This window comes from Ambystoma mexicanum, chromosome 10 (assembly GCF_040938575.1).
Source record: "Ambystoma mexicanum isolate Mex_15411 chromosome 10, UKY_AmexF1_1, whole genome shotgun sequence".
Lineage (NCBI taxonomy): Eukaryota > Metazoa > Chordata > Amphibia > Caudata > Ambystomatidae > Ambystoma > Ambystoma mexicanum.
In genome coordinates this window covers 1,473,766,119-1,473,779,382 of record NC_090932.1, presented here as the reverse complement: position 1 = coordinate 1,473,779,382, position 13,264 = coordinate 1,473,766,119, and the positions used below count along the sequence as shown (strand labels likewise).

General features: G+C 44.6%; 1 protein-coding gene across 2 annotated transcripts in view; it reads right to left on the bottom strand.

The window, feature by feature from the left end:
* The window catches only part of P2RX7 (purinergic receptor P2X 7), a 356,033-nt gene that overhangs the window by 69,876 nt on the left and 272,893 nt on the right, over positions 1 to 13,264 (bottom strand). For both annotated transcript variants that reach the window (XM_069619560.1, XM_069619561.1), the window contains 2 exons: positions 7,108 to 7,173; positions 3,032 to 3,148 (listed from right to left, as the gene is read on the bottom strand). In XM_069619560.1, coding sequence (XP_069475661.1) covers positions 3,032 to 3,148; positions 7,108 to 7,173 — 183 coding nt within the window. The remainder of the gene's footprint in view (positions 1 to 3,031; positions 3,149 to 7,107; positions 7,174 to 13,264) is intronic.

Below are 13,264 nucleotides of genomic sequence, written 5' to 3'. Positions count from 1 at the left end.
GGGTGCCCAGCTGGCATATGTCTGTTAAAATATTCTCAGCCTGTCAATATAAAAAAAAAAAATAGAGTAAGCTATTGTGGCTTAAATTCTATTGGGTTCTATTATTGAACACTGAACCTTGGTCCGTGGTTAATTACCTTGGCTGGCTCTTGTGGGGGCATACAACTTCTTTTTTAGTTATAGCAGGACTGCTTTGTAGTCCTGTGGTGCCTGTTGCAAGAAAAGCATAAAAAGATGCCTTTCAGAAAAAGATGCCTTTCAGTCACCATTATAGTGCTAATGCTCTCTACCGTGCCACGGCCAGAGAGTCAACCATGTAAATTTCACTTTAGTGGTGTACAACACCCACTTGCTATGGGGATGTAGAAATATTGAATCCGGTTCGTTTCCCCCCGAATTCTGTTGTATTCAGTGGCGTGATGCTAGTGAGGGGTGGTTGACATCAATCCCATCGTTCTATATATGCGATCCCTGTTACAAAACATTGGGTAGGATTTAGTTGCATGAATCACGGGTGGATGTCTTATGTTTTGTCTTAAAATGACTGCAACCAATCTGAGGTCCCCTAACCCTGTTCTTGCTGTGGCGGCACTAAATATCTGGTTGCCAGTGTTCGTCCGCTTCTGCGTTTATGGTGTGGTCTGTCTGCCCCTACCCCGTTCTTGAGTCCGAGGTCTGGAAAGTTAGTGAGAACGGTCTCTGTAGGTTCAAGCTGAGACTATTACGATGTGAGCTATGGAGCGTGAGGCTTCTGCGTTCCGATCTACTTCATTACCTTAATTTGCCAAGAGTCCAACAATCATGTAGAGATCTCGATTGCGACTGCTTGTCAAGGAGTTCCCCCCCTTCTCACCCGAGTTCGATCTTTGCTGGATTTCTTGATCGATGCCTTCTTGCGTACTGCTCGAGTCTTGAATAAGGCTGCACGAGTCTCTTCCGACTCCAGCGTGCGTTCAAGTACCGGGATGCAGGGGTCCAGGAATCCAGGGAATAACAGGGTGCGCAACTAGCACACGAGTCTAGGTATCAAGAAAGGAAGGAAAGGGACTAGAATTGGGTTAGAGTGGAAGAAGCAAGGGAAACAATACCGGGAGCTACGGAGCACACGTCTGGTCGCTACTTCACAATAGCATTGAGACGCGCGGGGGCGTGGCATATTTATGGAATGTACTACGTCCGCCATGAAGGCTGGTGCGAGGCGTGTCACGTGATACGGCCATGTTGGGAGAAACAATGAATGCAAGCCCCGCCGTGACAAGGACCAGGAAGTCCAGAAGGGGCGCGTTCTGTGGGTCATGACACTGCTGTCTAGTTCAGCTGTCCTTCGCTCTGGGATATGTGCATCCTTCACTTGCCGGTGTGGCATGGTCGCAGTTAGTCGGCTGTACTCAGATGTTAGCAATTCGGCTGCCTATGTGATGCAAATGCGGTCCGGCATGTTAGTTCATTGTCCATAGGAACGTGCGGCTGGTGATGCAGAGCGCCATCTTGGAATAGAATAACTACCAAGTGAATTAGATAGAAGCGAGTACTGCAGTGAATACATTCCAATCACTGCCAGTGTTGCGTGCGGCCGATAGTGCCATTATCAACCTGTCCTGGCCATAAGGCTCAGATGATAGCCTGTGCGAGAAACTGGAGCTAAAATAAATAAGTAAGGTTCACGGCTGCTTCTGGTGTGCTTGTTGAAGTGCAGTCTAAAGACAGTGATTGTACAATCCCAGTGCTACCGGTGCCTCGGCAGCTCCTGGCGACTGGGCACAGACTAGATCCACACTGAACAGATTCCCCAATCAGCCTGCTGTGGAGTATGTTCTTTTTGGAGGAGTGTTATCATCGAGTCTTAGGTCTTTAAGGTGCGTTGTTAAAGAGATGTAGCTTTTTATTTTGTCCTATTCAATTGATTTATTCAGTAAAATGGTGTCACCTTTCACGGTGTAGATCATTTCCTGTTCCCTGTTGAGTAATCGGTCTTCCAGTAGGGATGAGTCATCACCCTTCAGGACTTGTAGTACAGCCCATGTGAACTCTTCATGGCCATGATTTTTCATTGTGTTCATATATATATAGTGTTAGCTACACTCACTAGGTTTTGATAAAAACGACAACTAAGTGTCTGTATAATTCCTATTTGACTTATGCAAATGGTTGCACCCGTCCAGATAATGAACCGTAATTTGTGATATTTACACTTGTTTGTTTCAAGTTGAATTGCGTTTGTATTTTGATACACAATAAAATAGTTTTTATACTATGTGGATGGAGTATTAGGCCACCTTAGGTAACTAGAGCTGTCAATCAATAACCTATCTCTATCTCAATGTTAAATTGTTGAATCTACCACCCGGAAATAGATAGAGAATGCACTTTATGATTAGCTTGATTAGTGCTGACCGGGATTCCTTCCATATCACGAATACTCCTAAACTTCTGTCCGTCAGGCAAGAGTTTAGACATCCATTCTAACAGTGTCCCAGCTTCCTATCCCTAACCTCTAACCAGATATGCAATATTGCATACCAATGCTAACTAACAGTGTGATCACACCTAGTGCAGTGTGTAGCAGAGCACTCAGTTCATAGTCTGATCAAACTAGGTTTACTGCATTTCCCGTATTTACAGTGATCAGACAAAGAATTGTTTTGCCGTAGGTTGCTTTTACATCTGATAACATTGCAGTAGTGTGCTCCCTGAGCTCCATACTAAGTGTTTTATCACTCAGATTAAGTAATGTGCATTGGCTGTCCCATTAAGTAGCATGTGATAAAAACTAGAGTAGGGGATACCCCTGCTTCCACAGAGTAGCGTGAACCCAGCTCTAGACCCAGCTATCTACTCACAGTGGTTAATCGCATTACAGTACTTGGCACCCTAGTTTTCTACTCACATGGCCTGATCACGCCTAGAGAAGTGGTTCCAATGCTCCCACTAATAGTCAGATATCAACTCCCTACGCACAACTGAATCTCGGGGGTGGAGGGGGCGGACTTATATGGAGAAGTGTCCAAACAAAAATAACCATGGTACTTACACTTCTTGGTCCAATCACGGACTCAGACTTTTTCCCGAGGTAGTACTTCTTGACAACGCTCCCTTTGCAGCACGGGTAAACATATGAGGTAATCAGAAAATCAATGACCAGCACAGCCTAAAGCATAACATAAGAAAAAAGACTTCATGAGGAAGAGAGAAAAAGTCAAAAGGCGAGTTTACAAGTTTAGGATATCCCAAGAAAGCCAACACGTTTTACAAACTGTTCCCCTTCCAATGGTAGGGCCAGTGCTAACACAAGGTAATTCTAGGCAGCTGTCTAGAGCAGAGTCAGCAAGGGCACCACATAGGAACAAAACTCAAAATCTGATCAATAAGGAAAGGTGTCAAAACATGTCACTTTGCCCCAGTCGGCATATCATTCTTTCAACTTCTCCTGGCCAATGGGGCCACATTTGCTTCTTGTAGGGGACAATGTTTGTTTTTTCTGCTGGTGAAGCCGTAGCCAGCCACCTGTTACCTTTCCATAAAACCGGCCCTTTTGTAGGAAGTGCTAAGGGCAGTGTCATGCTTTCCTGAAATCATTTAGGCCCTGGTATTCATGCTGCTTTCCGCTCACTGATTATCAAATCACTGTCACTCAGCGATTCCTCTCACTGTCCGACCCTGCTCCTATCAACTTAGGTAGCCCATTAACTCCATATCATCATAGCTCCACTTTTTGGGCCCAAACGTCTTCAAGCCCAAGTTTGGGAAACATCAGAAAATGAATGCCAGGGTCATGGGTAACATCTTAGGAGCAAGTCAAGTATACGACTACCTCAGAATTGGATTCCACGAGAACACCTATTGGACAAGTCAGTTGGAAAAGGCCTGTGTCACACTGGAAAAATATATTAGTGGGATCTGCGCATTCTGTAACAGACATGGGAGCGGGGCTATAAAACCAGCCTTGGACCTGTATATGAAACAGGCCACTACTTCTGCCCTTTATGGGGCCAAACTCTGGGGGTACGTAGACGTTAAGAGTTTGACCATTAAAGAAAACAAGTTCTTTAAGAGTCTTCTCTTGTATGACATGGTACTGCAAATGCAATAATTGTAACCCCCGGTCGGGGGATAAAAGAAAGGATCAGCGGAGCGTGAAGCCGCGTGGGTGTTCCCAAAATGAGAAAAAAAAAGAAAAAAACCAGCATAGAGGCCCGGGATGCGGCAGTCACACTGGTGCTGAGCGGAGTGCCTATTACCCTGTTCAAGGGTTTCTCCAACTGTCATTGGTGCTCTGCACGCAAGGGTTCCATTAAGTCACTGGCGTGAGCAGAGCGCCAGTGATAGTTGGAGAAACCCTTCAACAGGGTAATAGGTGCTCCGCTCAGTGCCTGTGTGACTGCCAGCCTCGGCCTCTATGCTGGCGCTCCCCTTATTAGGGGGAACGCTTTGAATACTTTGCTGCCCCTCCATGTCACCACTGATTGCTCATTCCCGGGGCACACATACTTAATTACTGTCGCTCACCATACCTAGGGAGCGCCTTAATGTGTTTTAGCCTTCCTGGGGGCTTGATTTAAAAATAAGGGCCACCTCCCTTACAGGTGGCCTACCAAACTCCCAGGACCACACCTGCCTGACGTGGCCCAGGTGGAGTGAGTACTGTGGGGCCCCCATGTTCCCTCCGAGCTGGGCTGCATCGGACATACGCAGACCATCCCATATAAAGACTTTGGGTCCCCCACACCCAGTTGCTGCTGCCCCCTGCCAGAAGAGACAGCACCAAAGAGCAAAGGAAGAACGAAGAACCTGAAAGCAGCAGCAAGGACCTTGAGACAACCCTGGCCAGGTTGTCTTGCAAGTAAGGTCATTACAAATAGCTCTTAATACAGTGCACTGTATAGACTTTGTATATTTCTTTTAAAGACACTCATGTTTTTAAAGGACTTTATATTCTTGCGCTTTATTTTTTAGTTACGCAGCTGCTTAGGAGAACTTAAGTTGTATATATTGTCTTGCGTTTTGACCTTTTTATACAAAAACTCACAAAACCCTGCTGGTGTACGGGGAAAGTATTTAAGTAAGTGTTTAACAACTAAAAAGAACCGTACACCAGCATTCCTTTTGTCCGCCTCGCCTTGTGTGCTCCAGTTACTCTAACCTTGTGTTTCCTCCTATTTGCCCTAACCTCTAGATCTTCACTACCCTTACCTTCTGCCTATTCAAGTACACCAGCATGATCCTGAACCCAGGAGAGTGGGGTTTGGAAACAGGTAATTGCCGGGTCAATTTATAGATGAAGGGTTAAGCTGTATATTCCATGCCCGTCTACACCTGTCTCCCTATAAGGTGCGTTGGAAGATCACTCTGCTACATTTATGGGGCCGAACTCTGGGGGATGGTAGATGTTAAGAGTTTGACCGTTATAGAAAACACGTTTTTAAAGAGCCTTCTCTTGTGATCACATAGTACGCCCAATGCCCTAATTCACCTAGAAACAAACTTGTGCCCCATCGATATTATCGCCTCAATGAAGTCAATTGTATACTGACTATGATTATGGCACACCCCAGAACTTGTAGCTTTCAGGAATGAGTTACTTCAAGTGACGCATCTAGAGTGGGGTATGAACTTGGCGTGGGTTGTCCACGTCATTAAAGGACTGATTTGAATGACCATGATCTATGGTTACGCCCCATGCAGATTAACAAAGCCACGTCCATTAGAATGAAAAGTAAGTTACTTGTGGCTTATTACAGGAAAACATGGTGGATGTGTGCTGTAACTTGAAGCTGGCTCCCAGTTATTTTAGGATCAAACATGTATTTGGTTTAGAAAAATATCTTGATTATGTTAATCCACCATTCACTCGCGCAGTGTTTATTAATTTCAGATTGGGCACACTCAAGCTGGCCTCCTTTACATGGACATGGGGGAAGGGGAGTTTGGTAAATGCCCTCTCTGCAGCATCTGTGAGGGGACAATAATACTTTTTTTGTTCTTCTGTCCTCAGAAAAGGGGCTTAACAAAGCTTTACCTCAAACCCTTCCTGAGATGTGCAGGTCTATGTACTACCTCTAATGCCTTGGAAGTCTGTAGACGAACGGACGATGTAGGAAATGCATACAGAGTAGCCAATGTATCCATCGTGCTTAGCTACTAAACCAAATCTGTAAATCAGGACATAACTGAATAAGGTGAAATTGACTATAATTCAAGGAGGGAAACATGTTTGACAATGGAATGCTTAGATTTGGGGGCTGTTAGTATTTCTCCATCTCACATTTCCCCCCAGCCCCCAACATTGCAGGGTTAGGATGTTTCTACTATGGCCCAAAGTGTAAATCAGGATACAACGAAATACGGGAAACTGGGCTATAATTCAAAAAGGGGGGGGAATAGGTTTGATAATGGAATGCTTAGATGTGGGGCACTCTAATATCCTAGCCCTCGCTTTTGCCCCTCTACCACTTCAGGGTTATGAGGTTTCTTTGATGTGATTGTCAACACCTGTTTTATTCATGCAATCTCTTTCTTTAATTATTTTTCTTTTATAAGTATTCATACTTAAAATTAATTTTAATACTGTTTTAGAATGCATATTTCATAAGAAATCACTGCACTCTAGGATGTGGTTTTTGGATACTCCACTTGAATATACAGGATTCTAGCACCCAATGTCAATGATTTGGAAAATAACTCCCGAGAACTGTAAAATCAACGCTCCAGGGAAAGGGAGTCACCAAATGCCCCTACTCTCGCGGCCACCCAGGATTCTATTCCAACTTCAACCACTGCCTTCAAGTTCTCCTAATTAAGGAGACCCCTACAGATAATTTAGCTGTGTGCACATCAGAACCAACTAACAACAAAACCACGTACCGGGGCCCCTATTCCTTCCTTAGTCACCCCGATTTAGAATGTAAGGTCAGGCCACAATTCATCTCACCATCAACCCCCTCCCAATTTCTACTTCAACCTTATTCTCTGCACCCCGATGTCCTTCTGAAGTCCCCACCTTTGAAATGATTCAGTTTCTTGCATGCATGTTGGAAGTAACCAACAAATCATAATATAGTGTGAACATTATGCAGAGGTTAGAAGGTGGAAAGAAACATTGTACATTACCAAGCCGAAGTACGAAAGAACAGATCCAATGTACACCATCACTTCAAAGATGTTAAACTTTCCTCCCTGCAACAAGACAGCAAACACGTCTTAGCTCAACTCTGTGCATTTCTGAAAGACAATGCTTGGAAAATCATGTTAGTGAAACAAAACCCAGTTCGCTCTAGATGTTCCACTGCGATCCAGTTGAGAATCACTATTTTAAAGACTTTTCAAGATGTTCTGAAAAAGACTATCACACCAATGTCACGTTAAGTCAATCTCATGTACCATCCACTACTCAGATGTTGCAATGTTGGCAGATTTGTCTGAACTGTTTTCATGAGAATGTACGTGCAGTTCTGCGATAAGCCGCTTCCCCCACACAAACTTTCTAACCATGGACCAATACTTTTAAATGAAGGGAGGGCTGTAAAGTCACCACAATTAGCATCCAGATTAAAATGTGTTCCAATGTGCCATATCTTTGCAAGTGCCCGCTAGCATATTCAAAACAGATATTTACTACAAATGATGAAGAGGCGCAACTTTTATTTGCTTCTGTGTTGTTAGCTGAATTGCCCTGCACAAATAGGGGGAACACTAGGTAGCAAAGGTAAGTTTCACCCATTAGGTTTGTTGAATTAATTACAAGATCTGAATAAATACAAAAAGGACATTCTGGTAAGGCTTCACATTATGATCGTATGAAGAATGTCAAGTGACGGGTTAATCCATGTTTTGGCCAAAAAAAGTCTGGGTCTTTTGAGCACAAGAGCCTTGGGATTCAAAGTCCTGGCTTGATTGTCACGGCTGGTTCCCTCTGGAAGTCATGGCACTGTTGGAGACACGGCCATTACAGTGGGTCACGACGCCAACTAGAACGTTGTTATGATATGATATAGGATAGGTTATTTACAACACGCTCTTCAATACCCAGACGTTTCTAAGAGCAGACCCGGGATAGAACCTGTGTTGCTCCGTGTAGTCTTGCTTCCAAGGCGAGCATGTTGCCCCTGCGCTATCCTCCCGAGACATCAACGATCTAGTCACCCCCCTCCCTCAACAAGGCCTCTTCCCGCATTGGATATTAACAGTTTGGGTATTCAACACAGATCGTTGCATTCCAGACGCTTCCACTATGGGGTAAGACACTAATATTTCTGAGCCAACTCGCCCGCTCTTTCAGTGCTTTTCGCTACATTTTTCTCCTTCATTCCTTGCTTCCAATGCTCCTCATCAGTACTTCCTTTTGCTTCCTGCAGCCTTCTTGTTTTCTCCTCGCTCGCCTGCCATTGTGCTGCTGCCTTTTGCCTTATTTTATTACTGCAGCTCTTGTTCATTACTATTTGCCTTACCTCATACTATCTGGCAGCCTTTGATTTAAGCCTTTGTAATCTCTGGCCGAAGACCCTAGTGCTGGAGCACTCGCACTGCTCCTACCTTTTGATTCCGTCTTCAAAGTTTTCAACTGCCACTGGCATACTGTTTCTACCCAAGTCTACATTTGTCATCAAACCCGGAACGGGCTAGCAGCATCTCGACCTTGGGGGTTTTTCCAAGGTTGTCCCTGTGGGGGTATATTCTATCTGTCCTGTACCTCATTAGGTGGGCATTGTGGCCTCTAAGGCTGCAAGACATCCAAGAATAAGCCACAAGAAATACCATGTCGAAGGGGCACGTCGGACACCTCTATCATGGATCCAGGTGAGCGAGCAGATTGACATAGGTTGTGAGAGTTTGCACCCCAAAAAAGGATGGCTAGTCTGGAGCAGTTCCAGGAATTGTGTTCAGCTGTTTTAGGGCTCATCCTTGAGGTGCCAAACCAGAAAATTCTGCGCTCAATCAATTAAGGACAGCCAGAGAAACACTTGATGGATTTACCTCCTTTGGGTCTGGCATCAGGGAAGTTTGATGGCGCCTCCAAGAAGATTTGTGAATTCATTGATACCTGTATGGTATATTTTACCTTCCGCACTTAAATTTATTCTACGGATCCGTCCAAGATGGGTTTCACGATATCTTGGCATGGCTACCTCCTCTAGTCACCTCAGCGAATCCTGTTTTCCTTGACTACTCTGCCTTAGTTACTATGCTAAAACAGAACTTTGAAAGACCTGCAGTGGTTTACACTGCATTCAAGCCACTTTTTCTTCTTTTGAAACATATTTTTATGGTTTTCAATCAAATTCATACATGGAGACAGAACACCAGAGAATTTGAACAAAAGTATCTTCAAAACTCCCCATATAACCCAATACATCAAATTTCAAAAAGAGACATCAATGAAGGAAACATCATAAACAAGTAATCAAATCAAATAAATGCATACATTGAGTCAATAATGTTCACTATAAAATCAATATATTTACATCATTTGAACTATATACCTAAACATACAGACAAGAAACAGTACAAAAGACAACAACAAACGCACAAAAGAATACCTCATTCATCCTGTTCTCCATCTTGCACCCTACCATCATACAAATCAATGAAAGATGCCAACAAGGACCAATAGTCTCTTACTTTACGCTGTTTCTTAAACATAACCAATTCAAATTCAGATAAAGTAATTACATCATTTATCCAATCCTCCACTGTTGGCTTTTTCCTGGACTTCCAAACTTCATGATCGGTTTGACTGCTATAAACAAAACCTTATCAGTACAATGACCATACAAACGAGCCGTCAAACAACGGTCACTTTTCGCCAATAACAAAACCTGAAATGGCTTTCTCAGAAATGAAATTTTCAAAGTGTTATCCAACCTATCCAGCACCTCCCTCCAGAAAGTCAACACTCTCGAACAATGTCACAGCATATGAATTAACGTCCCCTTTTCTTTCCCACAGCCCCAACAAAGATCATCATTAATTAGTCCTAAATCACACATTCGCACTGGAGTCCAGTATAACGTCCCCAAGACCTTCCGATGTACAAGACGCAATTTAAGATCCATCTTACTAGTATATCCAACTTGCCACAAATAATTCCAGGTATCTTCAACTGCAAAACCTAAATCCACCATTTCTGCTTCAATGTGTTCAAAGACTCCAACACTGAATCATCATCATCTTTCATAAGCTTTAAATATGTAGAAACATTGCGAGGCACCTCTGATGTACTAATCGACATTTGATCCTATAAGAGGACAGCTGCTGAGGCAGCCTTGCCTGAAACTGCACAATACACTATTTTCAGAAGATGGTTAAATGACAACATTAAGGACGAGTTAGCCCGAACGACTTGCCCGGATAACTTTTCTGATTTGGCATCAGTGGTACTACAAATTGAATATAGACTAGCAGAACGACGGATAGAACTAAAGAATAATAAAGGGGCTACTTCCACCTTCCAACCTACGACCTCTGCTTCGTCTTCTACAGAATGTCTGTGCAGGGAAGAACTGATGCAGATAGGAACTGCCTGAGGACCCCATACTGCAACTCAAAGAAGGAGAAGGGAAATGGGACTTTGCCCATATTGTGGCTCCAATAGTCCCTTACTAAGACTGCCCAGAGGTTCCCCCCCAGAAGACAGGGAAACAGAAGACCCAGTCCTAGATGGAACGACGATCCGGGGTGATGTTTTCAGGCCCTCCATAGCAACACAGACGATCACTGATGGTTTTGTCGCTAGACATATGGTTTTACGAGTTCACCCACAATCACAAAGCAGAAGTCCTATCGAGGTGCTAGCCTTATACGATTGTGGAGCAGCTAGAAACTTCATATATGTTCTTTGGCCAGTCCAGGAGGGTATACCCTGGGAAAAACAAGAGGGTATTTCACTGCCTAAAACCCAAAATCCCTTACTCGGGTGGCCAGGGCACAGCCATCGCGATTGAATACAGACTATTTGGGTGCACAAGTGCAGGAGGAACACCTAGGTCGGTTGACCTCTGGGAGTGGGGGAGGAACACTCGATGGCGAGACATGGTAAACCCCCCTTTTCAATTACCCCTGACCCATCCTATTTTATAGGATATTCCAACTTACCAGATTCCCCCCTCCCCTTTCCTATACAAACACTGAGCCGAGGAAGAGGAGGTCTGAGTCTAAAAAGGAGTACCACTCATGCAATACTTTTCGCACTCTGAAACACATGTATGCGTGCGATACAAATAAAATAACAATATCAACGTCCCACTAATAAGATCGGGCACGGTCAGGCACTTGATATTAATTACATACACCTGGTACCTATTAGCTCTGCCCACATAGCTAAAAGGTGGAACACAGACACTCTGAGCAAGGCAATGCACGAGAAGGAGCAGTTCTTCCAGGGCGATGGTAAACTAGGTGTAGCAGAGCGACAGGTCAAGGGGCGGAACCGAGGTACAGAGAAACCTTGGACAACCCGGCGAGAAATCGTTACCTCCGAAGGGCCTTGAACGTTGCGCATGGAATCCAAGCTGGAGAGAAGAGCACAACCTCTTGTGTTTCAAGGATACCAGCCACTCTTCTGGGTGAACAGCAGAGTTGGGGAGGTGCAGCAGCAGTTGTAGCATCAGCCTTAATTCAGGAACAAAGCCGCAAAAGACAAATTAATTAACACTGCCGGTGAGTTGATGAAAGCAATGAAAGTCCAGTCTGTGTTAAATGAAACTTGACAGCAACAGTATCCGATGAATGAAGGTTGCCCGTGTGCAGATAAGACGCAAGAGAAAGCAAAGCATTGTACAAAACTGTAAATTAAAGATGCAAAGTAACAGAGTGGTCTGAATCGAAAGTCTCTGTGAAATGTCTGATGCCGTAGAAGTGGCGGGAATAGAAAGAAACAGATACAAGATTTGAACTGTTAGGTTTCCCGGCAGAGGGAAACCTGGATGTGAGAGACATCTTTGAACTTTGAAATAAGTACTGTGCTTGAAACTACATTTACCAAGAGACCTTGGTGTAGGAGAGAGTGACCTTTGAGGAAAGAAGGTCAAAGTGGTCATGCCGAGGTAAGGAAAGTGAAAGGAGGCTTGAGCCTGACGGAGGGGAGCCTAGGACGCTGCGATTGAAGTTTGGGGAAGGGAACCCCCACAAATTGTGATTGAAAGGTTTGAGCCCGGCAGAGGGAAACCTGTACTGAATTGTGGTAACCAGAAGGAAACACTTTTTTTACTGTTTTCGTGCAAGGCCAAGTTGTCCCTGGTCGACGAAATGAACTGCATCCTTGTGTCCGAAGCCAGAGTGTGTTGCAAGGTCCAAGTGTGCCACCTTACCCTGTGCTACAAAATGTGGGGGAGGGAGTGTACTCAGCCATACTGACATTTCTTTTGAACACTGATTTTCCTTTTTGCACTACACATTCCCTTTATACATCTATTGTATTAGAAAGAGGGCAGTGTGAGAAACCTGATGTGTTTCTCCAAGGTTATTCCCAGGGATCCTTTGTCCAGGTGGCCTGGGGAGGGCCATCGCTCTTGTATCCCCACCCTGTGGGCGGTCGAGTGAGGCAGGATCACCAGGGCAGGGGATCCATGGGACTATGCAAGACACACCCTCGGGCGAGAACAGAGGGGTCTGAGCCCAGCTGAGGGAAGACCTTTGTGTAAATCATTAAGGAAGCGTCCGAACCCGATGGAGGGAGATACCCAAGAACTTTTGGGGAGAAGTCAGGAACACCTAGACAACCCGGAAAGCCAGAGTGCATAAGAAGAAGCCTTGAATAACGGAAAAGAACGTGAAGCCAAGATTCAGAGCAAGAGAAAGGCTGTGGCATGGCAAGAGAGACTTCTCTCCAGGCAGCCGGTAAGTTGAGAAATTGTGGAAGGCCGAGTTGTGCTGAACAAAAGGTTGCCAGCGGCGATAGTAGAGTGTCACTGATGAAAGATAGGTGAAACCACGAGTGAGGTGATCCAGATAAAAGTGGAACATTGGGGAAGAAAGACCCCCTTTTCGGCACGATAGAGTGGTCCGGCACCACGTGGGTGCCCAGTTGAAAGATCTCTGCTGATAAGGTATAATGCAAATAGAACTTTTGAGATTGGAAAGAAAGATCAAAGTGGTCCTGCCAGGGTTTAAGAAAAATCCTTAGCGCAATTGAAAGTCTTCAATCCCAAGAGAATGGAAGATAAGCTTGTGCCCGGTCGAGGAAAGCCTGAAACAGTGACATAGTATTGAGGTTACTCAAGTCAAAGGACATTACGATAAGTGAAAGGAAGGTCTGAGCCCAAAGGAGGGG